We start from the raw sequence: 25,374 nt of genomic DNA on the forward strand, positions 1-25,374 counted from the left end.
TCTAGACCCAAAAAGTAAATTTGTTACACTGGATTCGATATCAAGTATTTTATTTTTTACTCGTCTGTAATATTTGTGAAAATTAATTTTGTTACAGTTACAATTACGTTATATTTAAAGGTTGTACTCGTGTCAATAGGAATAAAAGGTAACGGTACATAAAACTGTATAATTATTAACAACAGATTGTTAATTGTTTCAAGGTATTGGCCTGTTTCATTGATTAACGAAAAAGCAGTTTATTTAAATTTATTTTTAGTATTTACGAGTTAGTGGATATTGCGAAGCCCTGACCTATAATCTCTATTATTTTTATTAGAACGCGATAACTAATTCGATAAATTTACTACAAGACGTTAAAAATTGCACAACAAAAATGGATTTTTCATTTTGTTTGCTTTACACACTTGTGATATACGTAATGTATGTGGTTAGTGTTACTAGTATGTGCAGTATAATTTAAAATATAAAACTTTTCACAATGTTACTAACAAAGCTAAGTGCATTGATTATTTGTGTTACTATTAAAAACTTTGAAGCAGCAAGAATTTTAGCATTTTACCCAACGCCATCATTTAGTCATCAAATCGTGTTTCGCCCAATAACACTTGAATTACTAAAACGAGGACACGAAGTAACGGTGGTGACAGCAGATCCTATGTTTACCAAAGACAATGCTCCTAAAAATCTTATAGAAATTGATTGTCACGACATTTTATATAATATTATAAGAAGGAAATTTACTACTGTCGCAGTAAATGGAAGGAAAAATGATTTACTTCGTCAATTAAGTTTAACAGTTGATTTAACATCAGAAATTTTTGAAGAACAAGCAAAAACTAGTGCTTTTCAAGAGCTTATTAATAATAAAACGCAAAGTTTCGATTTATTACTGTTAGAAGCTTTAATAACACCAGCATTAGGATTATATCATAGATTCAAAGCACCTATAATTTTGTTTAGTTCATTTGGGCCAACCCCGTTTAATTACGAAGTAGTTGGTGCACCATCGCATCCGATATTATATCATAATATTTTTCGTCAAAGACTTTATAATTTAACGTTATGGGAAAAAGTACAAGAATGTTATAATCAGATTCGTATCAAACTATTATTTAGCAATGGTGAAAATAAATATAATTCAATGTTGAAACGAGTACTCGGTGAAAGTGTTCCACCTTTAAGTGTCTTAAAGGAAAATGTGGATATGTTATTTGTCAACATGCATCCTATCTGGGAAGGTAGCTATCCAGTTCCGCCTAACGTAATATATTTGGGAGGTGTCCATCAAAAATCTGCGGAAAAATTGCCCCTTGTAAGTAGTTGATTTTACTATCTTAGATGAATATCGTGAAACTAACAGTTGCTATGATTTTATCAGAAAAAAATATATTTATTAATAGATAAAAATGCATCTATGAAATTCAAAATGTGTATTTTATGTGAAATTATATCAGTATTTACACTTTATTAAATTCAAAATTTAGTACCTGCCATATTAGAATTTAAACCATTTTTTTTTATAAAGGGATGACGTTTACTTTAATTAAAAATTTTTGTTTGAATAATTTTTAATTATTATAGTGAGTTCGTTCGCACCTATAGAAGCAGCGTGGAGTGACTTTTCATTAGATGGTTTGACAACAAGTCAGGTGTCATTGCGCCGATCCGAGATGACTATATTTGCAGACGGCGTCAATCGACTTAAATGACGAAGTTCATGAAATATATTCAAAGATTACGGTCATTATGAACACTCATAAAATAACTTCGATTTAAACTATGCTGTAGCATTTTTGTTTAAGTTTAATGATTAAGATTATTGAATTCACCAAATATTGGTCATGTTATATTATATTTCATAATATATTTTTTAGGATCTTCAAGAATATTTGGATGCTTCTAACAATGGTGTGATTTACTTCAGTCTTGGAACAAATGTCGATCCAACTCTACTGTCCGAAGAGAAAATATCAATTTTTAAAAACGTATTTTCTGGGTTGCCCTTCAATGTAATATGGAAGTGGACTAACGAAACTATATCCGGGATATCAGGAAATGTCAGGACTTACAAATGGCTACCCCAGGCTGACTTACTAAGTAATTTTTAATTATATATATATATATATTATATCTATCTAACGCAATCACAAACTCAGCTAGTTTTTCCGTGATTCATAACGTCATCAGAAATTGTGGTTGTGTTTGCTATACCAAAAATATAAAAAGTGTAGGTATAATTTCTAAAATCGCCCATTGCAAGGCGAAAACCCCATTAAAACTCAAAGAATGCCTTGTTGTCCGATCTTGCGCAACCGGTATCCAGCGACTTCCCGGTACTTTTACTATGTCGTCGGTACTCCTAGTGGGGGGGGGGGTCTCTCGGTTCGTGGTCGCCACTGAAAAGCTTTTCGATCCCAACGGCCATCGGTGACAGGAGCAATGTGCCCCGCTTATTCCCACTTCACACGAGCAATTTTAGAGTCACGTCAGTGACGTTGATTCTTCTGCACTTCTCATTTATGATTTGACCTCGAAGCGAAACTCCAAGCATAGTTCCCTTTATTCCTCTATCGGTGACTTTGATCCTTCTACGTTGACTATTCATACCTTGTATCTTCTGAACCGGCCAGTATCAACGTAACAAAATGGACAGTAGACAACAAAATTGTGTCAAATTATTAACAATTTAATTATTTAACAAAAGATTGATATGATTGGTTCATTACAAATGATTTTTAAATTGATCTGTAAAAATAATTTTAAACAGCACTTGAGCGTGGACTTTCACTTCATTATTGTCATGCTCGCAATCGCTTAACAAGCCAGAAAGAAATTTCGAACATAGCCCATGTTCGAATTTTTTCGATCAGGTCGAATCAATAATGACGATATCCGTAGATAACCTAAAACAACCGATATAGCCGAGTCGGCAAATTTAAATGGCAGCTGGAGCTTAAAGGTATAAGAGTGGGCACTACGGACTGGTAAGCGCAACAGACGTTCAACCCCTAGGTGAACAGAAGATACCATGGTGGCGATGCAGGCAGTTTCCAACCGGTTTTTTTGGAAAATGTGGGAGGCTAATATCCACCAGTGGATGTCGTACTACTAAGATAATGATGTACCATTTTTTTTCTCAACTACAGTTACAAAGCTAATAGTTTTACTACTATGTAAGGCGTTTCTGACCATAGTGTGGTTTCTCGCGTAAAACCCCTTTGTTGTCTTTTACTTTAACAGTACTTTAGTTTTTTTTTGATGGCCATCTTAAAGGAAACCGATTGAATCGATGACATTTCTCTGTATTCTATTTCTTGTCACCTAGTTTCTTTCATTTAGCTTTATCAGATCACATGTTTATTTCTACACTAATCTATAGATTATTGAAATGATGAAGTAGTCACATTAAATTGTTTATTCCAGAACATCCAAACGTAAAAGTATTCATAACGCAAGGAGGCCTACAGTCCACAGACGAGGCTATCACAGCTGGGGTTCCTCTCATTGGTGTACCGATGCTAGGAGATCAGTGGTATAATGTTGAAAAATATGTGCATCACGGAATAGGAGTCATGCTTAAACTAGAGGGTCTCTCCGAAGATCAGTTAAGAAGTGCAATTATTGAAACGACACAAAATGAAAGGTAACAAATTAACTTGGTTTCAATAGATGAGTTTTTATGTCAGAGACATGAGAAGGGACGTGGATAAAAAAATCACGTCAACAATTAACAGAGAATAATAGCGGGCGCGTTAGGCAGTGTAACGTATGTTCGTTGTGGAGACTTTGGATGGAGTGGTAAGGGGGATGACGGGTGACGGCGACGGTTCGGCGCGGGCGCTTCATGACATCACACTAAAAGTTTGTTCCTGCACTGTCTATCGCACCGGCTGGCACACGAACAGTGAAATATAAATCCAAAAACATAGAGAATGCTTGTCGCCAATAAATCAGTATATTACCAATGATGACTAACAATACAAAATCGTAGTTTCTTACTCCCAGCCTTATTGGCAAGTTCACAGTCGCGCAAAGCACTAGGCAAACTAAAGTAACCAACAGTCGACCAGTGGATTTGCAAGTTAAAGTGGTAATGGGCAGGCCACTTAGCCGTTGACCGACCGTGGAAAGTGGCTCCCATTGTCTTCCAACAACATTAACTAGATCCACCCTGTGTGAACAAAACATGTTGCGCTAGTTACCTACTACGAGGTCATCAGTCCAAAAGCTTAAGTAAGGAAAGGACCAATATTTAGTCACTTCCGCACACGCAGTAGTAGTCGTGCAACAAAGTGCACCGCCCGCCAGCCCGCTGATAAATGCGTATGCGGCAAACAATGCGAATCACACAACTGCCACCGCTAAATCACTCAACATGTGTTTCACCCTTCCATTGGACATCTGGAGTTATGTTACACCGATTAGTGCCAAACATAGAGTCAAAGAGAGACTCTGTGTTTGGCACTAATCGGTGTAACGGGCTTGCGGGCGGTGCACTTTGTTGCACGACTACTACTGCATGTGCGGGAGTGGCTAAATATTGGTCCTTTTCCTACTTAGGATGGACTTCTGCAAGGTAACGACTTATTCCATTAAACAAAAACTTAAGGTCCACTGCTATTTCTTTTCATTTATATGGGTTACTTTCATTCATCTATGAATCTTCTCATTCTTGATTTGATTTTTTATTGAAATCCCTAACATAGCCTTCTCAAGGGCTCGCCTAGCGAAAAACTTAATTACGAGTTCAAAATTATATTCATATTATCAGACTATTCATTGAAGCGGACGTCTATCGGCTGACATGATAATGAATCGACTTCATACATAAATTTACTTTTGAGACCTAAATGCTATAGGGTATATGCCAGAAGAAATACTTAACAATGCTTGGCAGGTACCGGGAGAACATCATTCGGCTGCGAACCCTGATGAGTGACCAGCCGCAAACGCCGCTCGAACGCGGCATCTGGTGGATAGAGCACGTGCTGCGACACGGAGGGGCCAAGCATCTTCGCGCGCCCGCTGCCAACATGTCCTGGAGCGAATACTTGGAAATAGAATTAGTCAGCGTTCTACTTTTATGTTCCGTTCTAATAATCATACTAGCAATTTTGGTTATAAGATTTGTAGTACAGTGCATAATATCTCACAGTCATATTCTCAACTTTAAAAAATTAAAAAAATTGTAATATTTAACACTATCAAAAATCATTCGCTTCCATTAACGAAGCCTTTATACCGAAAAAAGTTAGCAAACGTTGGAGTAAATACGCGTACTTTTAAGCAGTAGCCGCGCAAGTTCGTAGGCGATAAAACCAATTTGAAGTTTTAGTCAACCCGTCCTTCCGTTACAGAATAGAAAAAAGGAAATTAATTATTAAAATTGATCACAACAACATTGACACCCATCATTAACAGATCATTTACGCAACGATTGCCTGGTGCATATATAATACATGATTATATATATTCAGAAACCTAATTTTAATTAAGTAGGTTATCGTTACAAATGACAAAAACATGTTAGTACAGAACTAAATATATAACTTAAATATGAGATTTAATATGCAAATTTTTAATCAAATAATTCGAAAAAATTAACATAGTAGTTAAGAATTTTTTTCAGTTGTAACACTTTGCCTAATGATAGAAAAAAGAACTGGCATTCAAAAAAAATTACCAGACTAAATATAAAAGAAATAGAACGGTAGTAGCTATGTTTTGCCTTTGTCCACTTTTACGAATGGGAACAAAATTTTCCAAATAGTTAGTAATAAGCCCGCATATATATTTATTAAATATGACACATATTTCTGCAGACTATTTAAGATAACAGAAAGGAATTCCATGACCCTTGGTGATGTTTAGCGGTTTTGCTTGATGGCAAAATACATATTGCAGACATATGCATACTCCAAAGACTGATATTGTCATCTTTTAACTGGCATCTTGATGATTATCATTCAAAATCAGCGTCCTCACATACGGCCAAAGTTCAAAGATACCTTACTAAGACGACACCTGCCTCAATCGCGGTCTTTTGTAACTGTACGTAAGCGGCAAAGTTCATCATCCACTTCCTGCGTTTGTGCGAGTGCAAAATAGTCCTCTTCCAGGGTGACAGTGCATCTGCAACAACGTTATCTGTTCCCTTATTATACACAATGTCTGTGGTGAACTGGCTAACAAAGATCAGCTGGTTCAGTTGAACTGGCGATAGCTTCTCTCGTTTCTGTACGAAAGCGTACAGTAAAGGTTTGTGATCGGTATAGATTGTAGTGTGTTGTACTTTCATGATATGACGGAAGTGCTGAACGCTTTCGTACACCGCCAGAAGCTCTCTGTAGTATGCCGGAAGGCTGTTCTGTTTGTTTGTCAGTTTCTTGCTGTAGAATGCCAGCAGGTGCCAAGTGTTGCTAGTTGTCTTCTGTTGGAGGCACGCGCCAATGTGGCTACTCGATGCGTCAGTAAAAAGGCACAATGGAGCGCTAGGATTGGGTTGCGCTAGGGTAGTGGCGGTGGTTAAGCTGTTTTTACATGCCTCGAAATGTTCCAGCAGCTGAGGAGTCCAGGTGAATGGTTTTGCACTTTTGCCTTGAATTGCTGTCACTGCATCTATGAGGGGTGCCTGATGCTGAGCAGCTGCCGGGAAGAAGCGGCGGCAGTAATTCACCGTACCAAGAAAACGTCGCATGCTTTGATTAGTATTAGGTGGTGGGAAGTCTAACAGAGCCTGGATGCGGTGTTGAGGGGGTGTGTACCTTCAGCGCTGTATCCGGGGAAGGTCACTTCCTTGGCACCAAATGTGCACTTGCCACGATTTATGATTGATTGATGATCATGCTGCACTCGCGAATCCGTTAAAAAAGTGTGCAGAGGGGTTTTTCGTGCTCTGCTACATTCATTGAATGGACGAGTATATCGCCTACATAGCCGAAACAAAAATTAAATCCTCGCACCACTTCGTCCACGAACCGTTGAAAGGTTTGTCCCGCATTGCGGACCCGAAGGTCATATATGGGAATTCGAACAGTCCAAAAGGGGTGATAATGGCGGTTTTACATATGTCATCCGGGGGAACTGGTATTTGCTGATATGCCTTGATATGTCTAATGTGCTAAAAACGGTGGCCCAAGCTAAGTTATGGCTAAAGTTCCCTATATGCCAAATCGGATAACGATCAGGGATGGCGCGAGCATTGAGAGCCCGATAATCGACGCTGGGTCCCCAAGACGCATCTTTTTTAAGTGCCATGTGCAGTGGCGACGATCATGGGCTTTTTGATGTGCGAGCGGTGCCAGTCCGGATCATGTCCGGCCGCGGTGTTGATCAAATGCACCGTGTCATGTTTAATTTTGAGGTTAATACCAGGTGGGCGTGTTATATATGTAAACTCGTCTGGAATACTGCTGCAACAAATATTATTACTATTAAAGTTAGTGTTGACCTTAACACTAGTTTGATCAGTTCTTTACACTGCCCTACTTGACACGAGTCCAGTGGTACTGTCCATGAGTCGTTTACCGTCCATGAGTGAGAAAGGAAATCACAAAGTTCCAGTGGTAGTTGCGACACAACCCTGAGCTTAGTGTTAGATGTATGGTTCCATGTTTTTATGCTGGTGCCATTAGCAGCACTTAAGTGTAGTGTTGACAACTGCGGACGACCTTGGGTGTACTTGGGGGTAAAACAGCAAATATCAGAGCCCGTATCAATTAGAAATCTCTGCTTTGAGCTTTTGTCGAGTACAAAGAGGCGGCGACTGTTTGGTTTACAGTCAGTAGTTGGCTTTACTGACTGCCCTTGCTGTTTCCCTGTTTCCAACTGCAGGGAGTGGCACATCTTTGGGCTCGTTCTGCAAAGCGTTCATAAAACCAGCACAATCCACCCTCACATGGTCTAGAATGGAAACGCAGATGCAGCTCTATTGCGCGACTGGGAGTGATTGCAATTGCAGCGTCCGCCTGTCGATAAACTTGCCACGGCATGGGTGATTTCATCTACTTATTTTTCTAGTCAAAAATTGTGTAGAATCTGGATTGGACTGGATGAAGTGTACTTGAGAAGCCGTAGGTCTGTAGACATCTTGTAGTTAATCGGCAAGAATCCGCAGTTCCCGTAATGTAGCCGTCCTTTGAGTTAGGAGAACGCCTTTGACATAGTTGGGTAGTCTACTCATCTTGTGTGTATGTGTGTGCGCAGGGAACGGTTTCTCCAGCGCCCTTAGCCAGCGATTGTAGATGGCGAAGGAAGGCGGAAGGTTTACAGTCTCCTAATTCTTTTTTCTCAATCAGGCGCTTTGTTTTCTCTTCATAGGACTCAGAGTAACGGCTTATTAAGAGTGCCCATAACTGTGTGTAAGCATCCATTCCATTTGAATCTTTAAATGTCCCAATTAATCTTATAGGATTGGCGCCGGAATGAAACGATCACTTAATAGATTAATTTAATTATTATGATCACACAGTAATTAATACCGTACGTTGACAAGTCTCTAACCCAATCTGTCAGGACTGCCAGGGTTGCCTGTATATTAAAATAATTGCGTACAGAAAAACGACTCACTCAGTATATTGGAACACAAAGGATATATAATTCATTCATTCCACAAGCATTGGTTGAATGAACCTACAATGACACTGAGATACTTTACTTTCTACTACAATTTCTAAATATTTTTTACCTAAATCAACAAGCTCTTTCTTAAATTGAGAATTTTTATTAATTACACTTGTAATTTCTACTTAATTCTTAAAGAGCTGTCTTCAATTTTTGTTTCATGTCTTTTAAAGTGCTTTGCAGATCAGGTTAGTGCTTGCCATCTTATTAATTGATTTTTTTTTATATTTGCATTGGGTAGTGATATTTACTTTTACATATATTTTTTTCATTTTTATGTGCTATGTGTATATAAATAAGAGTTTATATCCCACTTCCGTTTTAATTATAACCTTAAGATACGTCTGTTAAATATATTTTTGCGACTTTACATCCAGTAAACCAAGCAATGTGGGATAATACAGTGTCAAAGGCGAAAAGTTAAAAGTTTAGTGTTGTATGACAATCGGATCGTGGCGTCAGTTTAAATCTACAATTTTTTTTTGTATTTGTTATCTTAAGTGAGACTAACACGGCGCCTAGTATAAGGAATATCGTTGCTTACATTGTGAATATTTCATATGAAATGTTTTCTCGTCTCGTCTACGTTGAATGCACAGTATTGAGATTTTTGGGGTAATTTTTCCGAGAAAACTTCAATGAACTCCAGTAATCTGATGATAACGACTGTGAAAGATAATATCGTGAGGAAATCGAAAAGTCTTTGACCAAAAATCTGTTAATATGATATATTACATTCAACAAGTGGCGCTAGGTGAGCCTGATACTTTTCGCCCACAAACACTCGAGGCTTGAGCTCTAACAATATATATAGGGAATATATTAAGGCAAGTTAGTTGATAGCAATAATAGACTAACTTCTCATTGCCTATGATCACAATTTTACATTTGCTAATAATTGAACGTTATTGTGCCAACAAGATCAAATCATTAAAATTTGTAAAAATAAGTTATACACAGAAAAAAACCAATTGAGCCCGTATAACCTTCCTAAAGAATCATATGATCATTAATTAGCAGTAAATGTACAAAACAGTACTAACTAGATGATTTGCGTTCAGAAAATTAAAGAAAAGTCCCCAGTCATTTGGATCCAATGATTTACCGATTGTTCGAATTGCATACGACATATGAACAGTTGGCATCATTGTACTTAAACCTTTAAAACTAATCACCCGTCCTATTAATAAACATTGCATAAAAAAATCTAATTTCAAACATTTTAGTGACAAGATGTAAACATATATGCGATTAGCAGACGGAGGTGCCTTGCTGCCCGTATATCACATTTCTTCGATGAAATTTCCGAAGTGGCAGTAGTGATATTAGCCAGGCAATAGCAATCGACTAAGCTGAAGTTCTCAGGGGCCCTTGTGTGATGTGATGAGTTGGTATTATCGACGAGCGACAGACTAGGCTGAGGTCCCCTGGTGGAAGAAATGGAGCGTTCACCAAAGCGTTGTAATAGAGGTCTGGGGCTAGGCGCCTTCTGCGCCTTTGCACCTCGATCCCGCTGAATATTTAAATGTCACAATATACTGCATAGGCAGCAATAATTACTAACAGCTATCATGTCTATATTATTATCGTTAGCCGCAATACTGATTGTGACATGGATGTAAATAAACGTGATCAGTGCATGAATTATTTTATTTCGGTCAAATCATTTGCGTGTTTTTTTTATCTCTTTCAAACTAATTTTTTATCTAACAATGCTAAATTATCATTGATATTCACACACAATGTCCAGAGCGGGTTAAATTATATAATGCGACAATGTTTTTGCACTCTTCGCTTTAACGATGTCGAATTAAAATATAAAAAAATAGTATTTTTCACAATCAAACGCCAGCAATTTTTTTTATTTTCAAGATTTCTTTATATTCGTAACAATGTAATGTATTGACAAAGCCACTTATTTAATTGAAATAAAATAGTAACATTTAGTCATGGGACTAATTCCGTTATTGTAATTGTAATTGTACTAGAGGTTGTATAAGTTGTCTCTAAATCTTGTTTATCTTTTTGTAAAACGCCCTGTAGATGTTGCGAACAGCTTCAAAAATGTTTATTTCTCAATTATTCAAATCTTTCAATGTTTTAATTGCTTACTTCAATGAGATTATTTGCCTTAACTATATATTCTTGGGTTTGATTTTGTGCAGAATCATACTCTTGGTTCGTTGATTCTAAAGATTTTTGTAAACACAATATATCTGATTAAAACTGATTGTAATTGTAATTGTTTTTTATTTAATTTATAAATAAAAATAAGGGATAAATGTTTATTTTTATCCCTGTTGTTTTTTATTTTAGATATTTGCGCTTATAGTATTAACAGGCTGTTATAGCTTGGTCAGTCATAGAACTGGAAATAAAATTTATTTCCTTATAATACGCTAATATTAAAAAAAATTCTTTGTTTATAATATTACAAACACAAAAGTAGGCGGCTCACCTTCTGCTGGCCGGGACGGTAGTGTCGTGTAGAATTTGTTTTCAGCTACTCCTAGTTTCCTAAGGTGTAAGTGTGGGAAATTTTTTTATGTCGTTTTGGTCTGACGAAACTAATGGGAACTCAAGCACATATTCTTGCATGTGAGTGATTGTATTTGTGTTTATTTGTTTTTTAATTATTAATCGCAAAACATGGGCTAAATAAAATAGGCCAAATTTTCTTCTGCAAGCTATCTAATTATCAATGCTTTTTATTCTCTTAAATACATATAATAATATATGTAGAAAATCATATAGAATTAACGAACTTTTGAGCTGTTCTTAATCGATCAGTCAAATTATACATATTATAATTATTCCCAGTTTTGCTTAGGAGCTTCGTCTAAATTAAATTTCACAGGACTATAAAGGACTGCGCACTGCAACATATGCAGTGGACAGAACATGACCGTATTTGGAATGAGTCAACAAAGAAGCGCATTAAAAGAAGTCTTGTATTAAATGTTATCCTTTTGCTGATAATAAACTACCTGTACAGTGCTTGAATAATTGTTATTGAGTGACTTTTATATTAATAAAATTGTCTTTCCTTCCAATACAGCAAAGGCGCGAACATGTAAATTTGCTATTAAATTTTACAGGCGGTAAAATAAAATAGAAAAACTCATTTCAAATCTTTTGGATAACTTTATTAAGATAAAACTATATAACATAATAAAGCATTTTAAGTTATTAGCATTGTTAAATTCCTTTTTAATATTCCTATTATTAGGACACGATAAGAAAAAAAAAAAACTAATATTACCGGTACGGTTTGTAAGGTATGGTTTGAAAGGTCGATGAATAAATGAGAGAGCAGTCACTGAATGTTTGTGGAGCCAATTTTTATAATGCATGTTTTTTGTATGGCCATTTGAATGTCACTGCACTAGTGTTGGACAAGGATCAAAATTACTGAAACATTACAAAAGCAAAAAGTATTACAATAAATACTCTGTTTTCGTTATAAATTTTTATTTAATAATTAACCCATTAAGGTTCGAAATGATAATTGATTTCTAAGACAGGTCAGCCAGTACCAACTACAAACGTCAGATAATTTTTATATTTGATAACACGAAAATACGATACAATTTTACTTCAGTGTGATTTACTTTAAATTTATTGTAATTAAAATGCATAGTGAAACTTGTACTATTAATTTTAGTACCTTAACGGTATTCATCGCAGTTTTTTCATCACACAGATGCCTACTACAAGACTAAGTCTCCACGGTGTGGTATTATGGTAGGGAGAAGACGATGCTGCCCGTTCTCTAGAAACTAGTTTGTGAGCATTCGTAATGCTATATAATTAATGCACAAAGTGTGAATTATACTGGGTTGTATCCTCTAAATCGAACCCGCGACCCACGATCGAAAGTCTCAGTCGCTGGGCCACCACTGCATCATGGTAATGGTAAATATTAACATTTTTGACACCCATATAAGTAGAAAAAATGGTTTATTCATCGATTTGATAGTTATATTATTATTTAATTGTGACTAAACTGAGTTAGAAACGCGATGTTAGCGAAATCTTTCTGCAACATACTGAAGAAGTCAGGTCTGTCAAAAGTCAGTCCTCATCATCTCTCCTGAAGTGGCCTTTCAAAGTAGCATTGATTGGAATGCTATTGCATTGCAATAAAACCTCCTTAAATGCTATGAACCCTGAGCACTGAACACAGCCTGACTCCGACAACGCGATGGACTCGGCAACTAAACGGTGAAACTATAGAAAGCTGACAAATTACATCTCTGGCAAGAAACTTTGAGAAAAATAGATGGACTTTAAAGCAAGCACCGATCGAGGTGATTAATCAACATACATACCCTAATAGACAATAATACTGATCAGTACAACCCAACGTCGTTGGATCGAAAGGTTCTTGTATGCCAGCCGTGGGTCGGTAGACGCGGCGTGGGTAAGCCCCGCTCTAAATGAATAGAGGAGATAGAGGAAATTCTCTGGATTCGGGCAGCGCAAGATCCATCATCGTGATCTTTAGGAGAGGCCATATCTAGCAACAGATGTCTATTGGCTGACTTGATGCGCTAATCAACGCGTAGTGATGTTTAATTCGTTCAATTGTTTTTTTTAGTAAGATGACCTCCAGTACTGAGAATCCAATGAGACAGTTTTTGGTAAACATGGTTGATATCGTAAAACATTCGAATTTTTAGTAATAATATGCGGGTACGGTTTTCCTAAGGTATTTTCTATAACCTTTGTTAGTGGAGGTATTGATTAAAAATATTATATACCGATTAATAAAACAACATTTAGATTATTGTTTATTTATGTAAAACATTTATCAAAAATTTTGACAACTTTTACTAAACTCGTAAAACTTAGAAAAAGCTGCATTTTCAATTTAATGCCATAATTTATTTTTGCACATACATACAATTTTGTAGAATATCAAAAACACAAAAGTACAGTAATACATACAGTACTGCTTATATGTGTAAAAGATTTAAGATGTAAATGTATGACTTATTTGCTATCAACTATACTATGGTAAACCCTACATAATGTATGTATTTACGATAGGCCTCATAAAAAGGCTCAAAGTTACAAAGATGGTTTTTAACCAGTGTGTGTTGCCGGTGGTAAGCTCCGGATCCAAGATCTGGTCGCTTATGATGGACCTTATACAATGGCTGAACGTCAGAGAGCAATAGATAGGGCTATTCTCGGTGCTTCGCTGCGTGATCGAATCAAAAATGAGGCACTCCACAGAAGAATCAATATCACATCCTTAGCTGGAAGAATTTCTCGCTTGAAGTGACAGTGGGCGGGGCACATTGCTCGTGGAACCAAAGGCTGTTGGGTCCTAAATGTTCTTGAGTGGCGCCCACAAGCCGGTAGACGCGGTGTGGGTCACCCCCCCACTAGGTGGACCGACGATAACTTAGGTAGAAGGAAGTCGCTGGATGCTGGCAACGCAAGACTGGTCATCTTGGCGATTTTTGGAAAGGCCTATGCCTGCAGTGGGCGTCCATCGTCTGAAATGAAACCCTTCCCAAAAATTATTGAATTCAGTGATAATAAATAGCTTAAATGAAAAAGCTTTCTTATGTTACTACTGCATCTTAAAATTAATTATCTGTCCCTGCCGTTTTTGAACGGAGAAATGTTATTGACCTGACGCGTTCCTATAACAAAAGTATAAAAAAATGTTATTATAACATTTCAGAGTGATCACGTTGAACACGATGATTGGAAATAGAAGTACCTTTATAAAATTTTAACACATAATCAATCACCCTGTATGTTTTAAAACATTAGAATCACATAATAGCATACTTAATGTGAAAAGTAATAAAAAGATAACACAAACAGTCATTCAGACAACACGCCGTGTGAGACTGAACAGATAAAAAGTAAGACAAAAGATAAATATATTTTACGATGTGACGTCATATAAACCTTGACCCCTTTGCTGCGGTAATATAAACCATGACTTTAATATTCTTTGAAGAATATATGCGAGCTGGGATGAATTTAAATATTTTTACACGAAAAGATAAAAGTAAAGCAGAGGTTGGCACGTTTCTCGTCCAAAGGAATCAAATAAAAAATAAAATAAAAATACAAATAGAATTCCAAGAGACATTTTTTGAAATGTAAGCTATTTACTTTAGTTAGGAATTTTTAGTAATTAATTAGGACTTTAATGAATATTTTAGCACGTCTTTGCTAAATATATTCGTGTTTCTATAAAATAAAACTTCTATTGTTTCAGTTGGAAAATACTGCTGGACATACGTCTTCCCTATAGATTAAAAAAAAAACAGTTTGAAGGAGTTTGCATCCTATGTCATCTGAGGCCATTAACACAATCGTCTGTCAATAAATCTTACAGGGCGATCGCTGGTACGCAATCTCTACTCAAAGGCAATTTTTACAAATAGTTAAAATACTGTACAATACGCAAAAAATCAAAGGTATATATTAGGAAGGCAAAAAAGATAATGTCGTTTGTGTCGACATATTTCACAGAAAAACCAATTGATTTGTACCACTACAGCATTGAAAATTTGTATACTAGATGACAAAAGGTTGTTGATAACGAAGGCGAATATATTGTTGATTATAAATAAAAACTTATTTAAAATGTAGTCGTGTGAGTTTTACATGAGAAAGCGACATTACTTTGCGAACCTCCTAATTACTAAAAAGTTTTACAAGATACAAAAAAGTAGTCTTACTGAAACGGTTTGCTACCACGATAAGACATAAAGATACTAAGTTAGCATGTTTAGATAAACAAATGCTGTGCCTACATAGCAAAATTAGTTTGAAAGATTAAAACAACACGCAAATGACTTGACTGAAATAAAGTAATTCATGTACTGAACACGTTTACATACCATCCATTATCAACAACGTTTAATTTGATTTTATTTTAGGCTTTTTGAACATTCCTTTGATAAATGATAGTAAGACTTTTAACGTCACAATTAATATTACGACTAATGATAAGAGTATAGACATAATAACTGCTAATAATTCTATCTCGAAGTATTCCAGCCAAGATATGTTTGCAGCTGGGGAACGCAAATGCGAGGCCCCTCCGTGGCGAATCACATATTCCGTCCACCACACTGCATTCTGCAGAGGCGACACCGGTTGATCATTTATCAGCATTCGTAATTTGGCAATATTCTTGCGGTACCTGCAAAATATTTTCCCTGAATTAAATCCAGGCTACTTAAAAGAGATATTAAAATTGAATATAGACATGTTTACATCTCGTCACTAGAACATTTCAAATTAAATTGTTAATACAACTCTTTAAATTATTGAAATCAAGTGACATGGAACTTTGCTTTAAAAGTTCAGTTTAAAAGTTTAAGTCAGTGTCGTTAGTAACTATATTTAATACAAATTAATAATCGGATAAATTTGATTTTCGGAAAGATTATATATGTTCATTTTATGTTTTTTTTTCTGTTAAGCAAGTTGTGTTTACAAATTTAATACTCAAACGAGGTAAAACGTCCAATTATCAATAATAAAAAATCACGGTGAGAGACGATGAGAAGGTAGTCGATTGAAGAATTAGGCTTTGCATGTCACTGATGAAACATAAAACTTCTTCGCCGATATAATTAAGGTCGTCGGATTATGGATGCAGGCCCGTTCCAGTTCCAGCAGTGAACTTTCTACGACTGAATTGGTGATAACGGTGATGATTCCACGTCTTAAGATAACGATTACAATCTTCATATGTAAAGTGTATCAATTATAGCTACATGAGGTTCGAGGTGGCAGACCGTTGACCACGCATAGCCTAAACTTTTTCACAAGAAATAATTACGAGGTCACCACGTGGAGCCACAAAGCGGTCCGTTACATTAGAGATTACTCTGGATAGAAGCCTTCCATGTCTACTAGAGGTGACGAATAAATTTAGAAAGAGGACTTAAATTTACTTATTCATGATGTATGAAGGCGACAGAAGTTTTCTTACGTTAAAAATCCAGTTTATCGTTTTCGCCTCATATAGCAGGTTGATTATTTTACAGATACAATAATACTTGTCTAGCCGCAATATATTATTATTTATTATATAATTTAAATTTAAATAACTTACTTTTCATTACCAATAACTGTATCTATAGACTCTCTGAGATTATTTTCCGTAATTGTCGTTATGTCCAATTTTATACCGATATTGAAGTGTTCATATTTCTCAGCATTGAATGACTGGTCCACTACGAAAGGTATACCGATCATAGGAATGCCAGCTGAAATCGCTTCATCTGTCGATTGCAAACCAGCTTGTGTAATAAATAGTTTTACTTTTGGATGGCCTGTAAATTGAAAATAATTATTGGTATGTTCAAATGATTGTGGGTAAGCATAGTGTTCAGATCACAAAGACTTAATTTCTGGAGAGGAGACTATTGGCCGAAAAGTGGAGTAAGACGTTTATCCTCAAAATAGACAGATGATCTTGTTAAAGTAGTCGAAAATTGCTGCTGCTGCTTCCAGCCTCTCTTATTGGAAACCTATGGGGGAGGAGCATGTTCAACAGTGGATGGTTATGGTTGATGATGATCATTGCATAGATAAATTAAAAATATTATTTTTAACGTTATTCCACAGTAAAAATATGTATCCTTGAACTTCGTGCCTCCCATACGAAATACACCCAAGGTTCTTTTTAAAAAGTTGGTTGAAGTAATTTTTCAGAAACATAAATAAAAATATATGTTTCATTCACATCTATTTATATATACAGACATATCGATGTAAATCTTATATGTAGGTAATATTTATATGCATTTAAGCTAAATTGTAAGTCTCGACGTTTAACTATACGAGAAAGCAAACCAGTTTTTAAATCTATTATACATAAAGTAAGATGTAATAAATAAATAAAACTCACGTAGTACATCCGCTTGTGGTAACCATTTGAAACTTCTGATGTTTTTGTGTTCATTAAATTCAGTTTCGTTATCCCATTTTAAAAGTACATCGTAGGGTAAATTGGAGAAGACATTAGTAAACACTCGTTTAGATTTTTGTGAAAATCTTTCGCTGTTCCAGTTTGAACCAAAGCTCACATAAATAACTCCGTTTTTAGATGAATCCAACCAAGATTTTAAATCCTGTTACATAGAAAGGTATAAATAAAATATAGATATATACAGTATATAAAAAATATATATACAGTAAAAAAATATAATGTAAAAAAATATATATACAGTATATAAAAAAAAATATTTACAAAGTCAATCTTACCGTAGGTAATTCTTTTATTGGATTTTGGTGTATTCCTCCCATGAAAACAACATTCGGTGGTACTGGATAATTTCCACTCCATATGTGATTGGTATTAAGTAATAACATATCGATATTATTTGTTAAAATCTCTAGAGTTGGAAAATCTGGACCAAAATGTTCACGTAGCATTTCATTCTCTTTCCTCCTTATGGAAGCAACGATGTACTCAGTTACAGATATTTCAAAAAGCGCTCCGAGTTTTTCCATAATCGACAGATTATATAACCTTTTTCGAGTAGCCGTTGGATATAAGAACGGATGCAAAGGTATTCCTAGAGCATGACGATCATTCAGTAGACTTCCCAGAGAACTAACTTGTATAACAGGTGCGTCGAAAACATGTGATAAGGCTAATGTAGGAGTAACACAAGCTTCTATGAGAAGTAGATCAAAATACTTCTTGTCCAAAGATAAAATTTCCTGAAACTCCGCTGTCTTTAATTGGGCACTGAACACATTAAGAAATAATTGACCAAGTACTTTGTATTGCGTCATTAAATAAAGGTCCTTGTCACGGGCTTTTTTCTTTAATTCGTTCCAAACTGAATACGATATGTCATGCATATCGATTTCTTTAATATTTTTCGGCGTCTGGCCTTTAAGAAATGCGGGGTCCGGTGTGATAATGGTAACTTCATGTCCACGCTTGGCCAGTTCCTGTGTCAATGGACGAAATACAACTTGGTGACTTATAGATGGAGTTGGAAAAACAGCCAGTATTCTCGCACATTTTGTTGTACCAATGCTAAATAAAAATATTAAAAATAGCAACATTATATTTGCTTTTTTCTTCAATTCTAACTGAACTGTAACGTTTTTAACAAATTAAACGATTATCGTCGTTTTAAAAGTATCTTAATATCTGTAACAACGTAATGTGTCCACAAAGTCACAAGTTCTACTGCAATTAAACAACAATTTTTTTACTTTTAATGAGTTATTCCATTATATTTATTATAATTGGTTTTTAATGGCTAACGATTCTTCGTAGGAACTTTTGGATTTACATATAATAATGCTTCTTAAGTTTGTTCTTGATTAAACAAGACATTATTTATATTATCATGTGTTATATTTATGCTAAGTTGAGTTTAAGAGTTGCCACGATCCTTGGCAGTCTAAGCCATTTTTCAAAATTTAATTTTTTTTTGCGAACCGCACTTAATAATATAATAAAATAATATAAAATACAAATTATAATGAAACAATTACCTTAATTTTTTATCAAAGCATATATTGTAAATATAAGTACAAAATAAGTTTATGATATTTGAATATAGAAGATTAATCACATTAATTTTGTTATAATTCTTCAAAGAGCAGTATGTTGCACGCGGGCCGTAAGTTAGCGCCCCCTGCACTAGACCATTAACTGCAACGTGTGATACCATTACCGTAATAGAAACGTCTCAAGCACGTAAAGAAACGGAGTGCCGTGCATGTTACGGTATATAATGATTAAGACTGCATAGCCACATTTCTGTACAAAATATACGGGCATTTTACGAATTATTAACGGTCAACATACGATTAGTATACGGAAATATACTAGCTTTTGATGCGTTTATATGTTAAAGTGTATCGTGCTTCTTTGTGTTATATAGATATAGATTTCTTATTGACATAATTTTTATCCAGTCTTAAAGTTTTTCATAGTTTACCATAAATTACGCGTACTTGTATAATATTGAGTCTTGCGTTGTCGAAATTTATATTTTAAATGCAAATGCGATCTTATACTCCAATGAAAATGGACTGATGTTTACTACCTTGTCCCACAAATAGCCACGGTAACTACACCAAAGATAAAATACAAGTGTGCCAGAGAGCGACGGTAAGGAGTCTACTAAACAAACAAAGACAACGCCGGAAAAGAAATACAGAAATAAGGAAAACAACAAAAACAATATACCATTTCGAATACTCTCAAAAACAACTTTGAAATTGGGCGGGTCATATTACACGCATGGACAAGGTTAAACGAACTCCACGGGTAACTACCTGGCAAGAATCAACAAATAAAAATTAACAGGTAGACTAAAGAAAGAATGGATAGATAAATAAAAAGAAAAGCTGATCAAAACACCAAATCAAAAGACAGACAGATGGGGAGCAAAATAGTGGAAGCCTTTACCCGTTGTGGGGTCCATAATGATTTATGATTTATAAAAATGAATTTTGATTTTGACTCTTTTTAATTTATTTATCATTTAATATTTATTTACATTGAAATTATTTATTATGATTCTAATTCAAATTTTATGATCATAAAGAGTAATATTTTATCAATTTAATGTATTCACATATTACGTAATAATATATGAAATACTTGTTTCAAATACTTTTCATTACGGAAATAAAGAGACTATAATAATAATAATGATAATCATAAATTACGTTATAAAATAGATAGCGTATATAATTTAAAACTATCCACATGAATGTAAAAACAGGTAAATATATGTTAGATTAATGTATGTTTCAAACTATTCAAAAATCAATGATGGAATTATAAGTAACGTAATGATATTATAGTAATAAAATTGCAAGTGATTGCATTTTTTAATAACAAGAAGAGAAATTCTTGTAATCATTTTACAGTCTAAAGACTTCATTAAAAAACAATTTGTTGTTTCAAACATATATTTACTTAATAATTATTGTCAATCATCTATTACTGTAATGTGTTTTTAATATCTATATTCAATTATATTTTAATTAGTTTCTTACAGAGAGAGACATATAGTCTTTTTAGAGATAAGGAGGTCGATGATATATCTTTTGGCTTTCGAATATAATTCCTTTATCTGCTCAAAAAGGGCAGTGATGGGCATTAAACCTCCGATTTAAATTGGTTAATCACAATTCTTATAAACTGTTTTAACTTCATTTATTCTGGTATTTTATATTGAAAATAATGGTATGTTTCGATATTTTTTATATTTTTAATTTAAAAAAGAAGACCGCATCTGAAAGCGTGTAGGCTGATTTGACAATTTTAAAGTTGTTGCCTGTACCATGTAAAATACAAGAAAATGCTACAGCACACCGCGCTCAGAATAAGCCGAAAGCACTACACCAGACACTATTTGTAACCTTATAAAGATCATTAAAAAGATCTGAAAGACCTAAGTCATTTATTTATTCGAATATAGCAGTTGAGCTGGGTTTCGTAACCAAGTAATGCAATGAAATCAATTATTAAACAATAGTTTGAGTATCAATTAAATGAATAAATATGTACACATATATATATATATATATATATATATATATATATATATATATATATATGTACATATATATAAATATATATAATACATATATAAATTGTTCTATAATCATTCTTAGTATAACACCATTTTGTTAATAAAAACCTAAGGATTTTTTTACACGGTTCATAAAGGTACAAGGTATATGACGTATTTAAAATATACGTTATTGTAACTCCAATCATGTAGTTTTAATATAACTTTGTTTTTATTGTTTAGTAATTTTAACGATAGTTTGTTTTTAATATGTTCTCTATAGATTTTAAGTTATTAATAAGGATTGTTGTGCACTACATTAATATAATTACATACTTTTTTAGTTATAATAGCATGAAAATTGAAACAAAAATATCTAATAAATGTGGACAATTGTCTCGGTACAAATGACTCTAATGTCGTTAGATACCATTGTGACTTCTAAAACTTAAGGTAATTTTAACTTGAGAATAATGATAGTAGAATAAACGAATTTTTAAGAAAAATAAAAGAAAAGAAACTTCTTTGTAATTAAATGAACAGAAAAAATCGTGACATTTATCATTGTTCTTCGCAATTCATTAGAAATGTACAGTACGTTAGAAGATCAAATTAGATTTCAGTTAGAAATACGGTTTCAGAATTTCGAATAGATCTTTCAAACGTCTATGATACCTTGATGATTCTTGAGTATAAGCTGAATCAATGAAGGTTAAAAGAACTTGAAAACAATGAAAAGAAAAGCTATTTACTACACGTTTCGTTAAAATTATGATCCTTATAAATGCAAACATAATTTTTTTTTTTCACGATCTTGGTTAAAACTTCTGTTAATCTATTTAATAAAAGTTTATCTTACATTTAAAGTAAATGTTCAAAGTCAAAACAGACCTAACGAAATAGGGACTTAGTACAACTGGCTATTAAATAATATAAAGTTATCGCTTTCCATGATTTCTTACAGAATACCATTCAAATTTCATTGGAATCTCCACTCACAGTCGCACTCACTCAGAAGAAAGGACCCGTTTTTTAAATGGCTCCTGTTATCGGGGGCTTCTCATTCCCCCTATCGTATTTGAGACAGAGATTCTATTTAGCTACGATTTGTATTTAACCAATGTTATTATTTTATTTTCGCTCGTTTTGCTGCTTCGATTTTTTCTTGTCATATCATCTTTCATAATTTCTATTGATACATCCTCTTTCATTTTAACCTTTAACTGTGGACGCGCGGTCTCACAGACCGCTTGCAGTTTGTAATTTTTTTGTTTACCCCTTTCCCTTTGCTCCCCGCGTTTAATGCTCTCAGTAGCTTTAGTTTTAGCGCTGAAACGTATGTTGAGATGAGAAGTTGTGTCGGCGGCCACAAATTAGCTGAGTTATTTTACTTTATACTTGAACCGCGGTCTGTCAGACCGCACGTCCACGTTTCCTGCGTAAATAATATAAACGGTGACTTTTTTAATTTGAATGTTTTATGTTATTTTCATTTAAAATGTCAATGAATATTGAACGAGGAGATGGCCTATGCTCATTTCATATCGCATTCTTGACTTGTGTGGTATAAATGCTCATGTACTACACAATGAGCACCAGAGCCAAAAAAGAGAAAGTGGAATATTCCTAAAAAAAATAGCACGATCTTTAGTCGTTCCGCATATGCAAAGACGAGCAATAAAACCAAATATTTCAAACGAATTGAAAATGACAATGAGGCGATTTTTATTAGGGGCAGATATGCTCCTAGATGAACCTCCCCCAGCTAGGAGAGTGATTCATTAAAGGGAAAAACATGTCGTCTTTGTCCACCAAAACTAAAGAGAAAGTCCAATTACATTTGTATAAGTTGTATACAAGTCATATGTTTACAGTGTTCCAAACCCTTGTGCAAGGACTGCTTATAATTTTATACAAATTGGACCAATGTCAAAATTTTTGTATTTTAATTTGAGAAGACTTTTATTCCTTTTTATATTAGATTATACCCTAGATTTATAGCTTTGATTGTTATTTTTTCTAAAAAGTTTAAATCATTCAAGTTTTTCGTCCTAAAATTGATCTCTAGCAAATGTATGCCAAAAAGTACCTTTAATTGTTAGTATGCTTTATTTTATTTACAAATAAAGAAAGATTGTTTAAAGGAGTCGAAATTATTTAATTTCAATATATCTAAAATACAGTAAATACAAAACTGTACAAATAAAATTAAAATTTACGTAATATTTGGACTTCAGAACATAGCGGTCCGAGAGACCGCGCGTCCATGGTAGTGTGACAAAAAAATGACGTCCATAGTTAAAGGTTAACCTTTTCTTTTTTCTCTTTCTTTCATTCATAATCCTTATACGCATTGTCTCGGGTGATTGTACCCCAGTTACAACGAAGAAACACGTGGAGGGACTATACCCGTGTAGGTGTATAGTGTAGTAAGTGAGGTGTAATGTAAGTTTAGCAAGGATTACTCGGTGGTCGGGAGTGACACGAGACTCTCCGGACCGCCCTCGCTTAAACGCGGGGTACCCGGGCGCGGACGCCGAATCATGTGTATGAAAGTGATGACCGTTTTGTTCATCAAGGCCCACGAGGCTCGATGTGAGGCACATGTCTTGATGTCGAAGCGGGGGCATATACGGCGTATAGCTGTGACCTTGCACCTTCATATTTTTACCTGTTTTTGTCTTTTTATTACTCAAGTTAATTCAGTTAAACATCAAGCGAATACGACGTTTTTACGAGTATTTGATTTAAAAAAAAATATCGTCTATTATTTGCGTGATCTCGTCAAAATTTGTTAGAAAATTAAATAAATTTATAGCCGAATGTTAACAAAATAGTTAAGACTAGATAGTTCAAGTTCTCAATATTCTGATCGCGTAATATTTGCTGCAGAACGCAAATGTTTCGTGCCGCCTTCCCACAGGACGTGCTTTGTCTACCGCACCGCTCGCTCGAGAGGACACTGTGGTTGTTCGTCCAATACCGCAGTCGCATCATGTTTTGATGGAAAAAGTTAACTTCCTTTTTATTTTCTTACATCCTTACAGTCAGATTTAAAACATATTACCGAATATAAGGGGCTATGTACGGGATTACCTTACGAGTTCGAATCAAGAATGTGGAGATTTTTAGACTAACGAATGTAATTGTCATAACCCATCAAAATGACAAGTTGTAGTGGTAGAGAGGATACCACGGAGCACATAAAACATACGGCTGCTGGGCGGACCATAGGACATTCTATTAGAAATCTCTAGGGAAATGATGATAACAGTAAGATAAAATATTCCTCAATAGTTTTAAGGTCTAGTGAAGAACTGATTATCCAAGTGGATTCTAGGGTCGCAGAGATAGCCTGGTTGTTAAACACTGGCAAACAACTAAAGTTGTACGTTCAGTTTTAATGATCTAGCGACTATATGGCCATGACCACAATAAGGTAGATAGGTTACAAAGTAAATTGCAGCCAATCAAAAATACGCCATCCTCGTTGGCAAATAAGATTGAGAAGTATATAAACCACGATAATCCTACAACAGTTATTGAAGTTAGTTCTGCCATTAATTTTCTCAGCGCGTACCTTTTTCGAAGTAGTAGTGATGTTAGCCTGGTAATAGGAACCAACCAAGTTCAAGTTCGTTCCTCTCTGAGGATTTTGAGTCGGAGTACTAAGGAACCTTCGTGGGGGCTCTCGCACCTCGTATCTCCATGAAATGCCTGCTTAAGCGATCTTAGACCCAGGCGACATTTCAATCCCGGCGAGCCAAATATATCTAATAGCTTTATAAACAATAATATTACTTATCCTGTTGTAACTATTTTGAAATGTTACTTTTAGTTTTTTTTTTTGCAAATAATATTCTAAAAAGTTATACACTTTTTACTTTTTTATTCATAGTGATATTTAAAGCTTTTTTTAAGTATATTAGGTTATAAGTATCCAAATAAAGTGTTAAACGGACAGAGAATTATTTAGAGAGTACTCGATTGAGTTGATTTAGTTCCTAGCTCAAGCTTTCATCGGATAGAAATTACTAAAAGCTTCTTACGTGATTTATCATTCGTTCGCCGGCAGAGAATTTTCGACACACGGATTTAAATTATTCATAATGAGGTCTTTACATAATCATGTGCTAATACTTGCTATGAAAATACTTAACTGCTCGGATGTATATACTGAACTTTGAGTTCTCTTCAGCTTTTA

General features: G+C 34.7%; 2 protein-coding genes across 2 annotated transcripts; one reads left to right on the forward strand and one right to left on the reverse strand.

Annotated features, from left to right (window-relative positions):
* The first annotated feature begins 408 nt into the window (after positions 1 to 408).
* Positions 409 to 5,404, forward strand: LOC137924615 (UDP-glycosyltransferase UGT5-like). Its single transcript, XM_068768031.1, has 4 exons — positions 409 to 1,315; positions 1,878 to 2,100; positions 3,427 to 3,646; positions 4,901 to 5,404. Exons 1-4 carry the CDS (start codon positions 482 to 484, stop codon positions 5,193 to 5,195), a joined length of 1,572 nt encoding a protein of 523 aa, XP_068624132.1. The 5' UTR covers positions 409 to 481; the 3' UTR covers positions 5,196 to 5,404.
* Positions 5,405 to 6,001: 597 nt separating this feature from the next.
* LOC137924499 (UDP-glycosyltransferase UGT5-like) lies at positions 6,002 to 18,804 on the reverse strand. Its single transcript, XM_068767883.1, has 7 exons — positions 17,881 to 18,804; positions 17,525 to 17,747; positions 16,727 to 16,946; positions 15,601 to 15,805; positions 12,957 to 13,060; positions 7,531 to 7,861; positions 6,002 to 6,739 (listed from the first exon to the last, which is right to left on the reverse strand). Exons 1-7 carry the CDS (start codon positions 18,694 to 18,696, stop codon positions 6,002 to 6,004), a joined length of 2,637 nt encoding a protein of 878 aa, XP_068623984.1. The 5' UTR covers positions 18,697 to 18,804.
* Positions 18,805 to 25,374: the final 6,570 nt, after the last annotated feature.

This window comes from Battus philenor, unplaced genomic scaffold (genome assembly GCF_028537555.1).
Source record: "Battus philenor isolate CCGP_79_NKW_IND1 unplaced genomic scaffold, ilBatPhil1.0.hap1 SCAF_24, whole genome shotgun sequence".
Classification (NCBI taxonomy): domain Eukaryota; kingdom Metazoa; phylum Arthropoda; class Insecta; order Lepidoptera; family Papilionidae; genus Battus; species Battus philenor.

What these genes read in the sequence shown, in the direction of transcription:
- LOC137924499 (XM_068767883.1), bottom strand. Translation starts at nt 18,696, where the DNA reads ATGTTGCTATTTTTAATATTTTTATTTAGCATTGGTACAACAAAATGT. An exon ending in ACCACAAGCGGATGTACTAC is followed by an intron (nt 16,947 to 17,524) that starts GTGAGTTTTATT and finishes TTCAATTTACAG; the next exon opens with GCCATCCAAAAGTAAAACTA. An exon ending in CAGTATTATTGTCTATTAGG is followed by an intron (nt 7,862 to 12,956) that starts GTATGTATGTTG and finishes AACGCTTTGCAG; the next exon opens with AACGAGCCCAAAGATGTGCC.
- LOC137924615 (XM_068768031.1), top strand. Translation starts at nt 482, where the DNA reads ATGTTACTAACAAAGCTAAGTGCATTGATTATTTGTGTTACTATTAAA. An exon ending in ACCCCAGGCTGACTTACTAA is followed by an intron (nt 2,101 to 3,426) that starts GTAATTTTTAAT and finishes TGTTTATTCCAG; the next exon opens with AACATCCAAACGTAAAAGTA. An exon ending in GAAACGACACAAAATGAAAG is followed by an intron (nt 3,647 to 4,900) that starts GTAACAAATTAA and finishes AATGCTTGGCAG; the next exon opens with GTACCGGGAGAACATCATTC.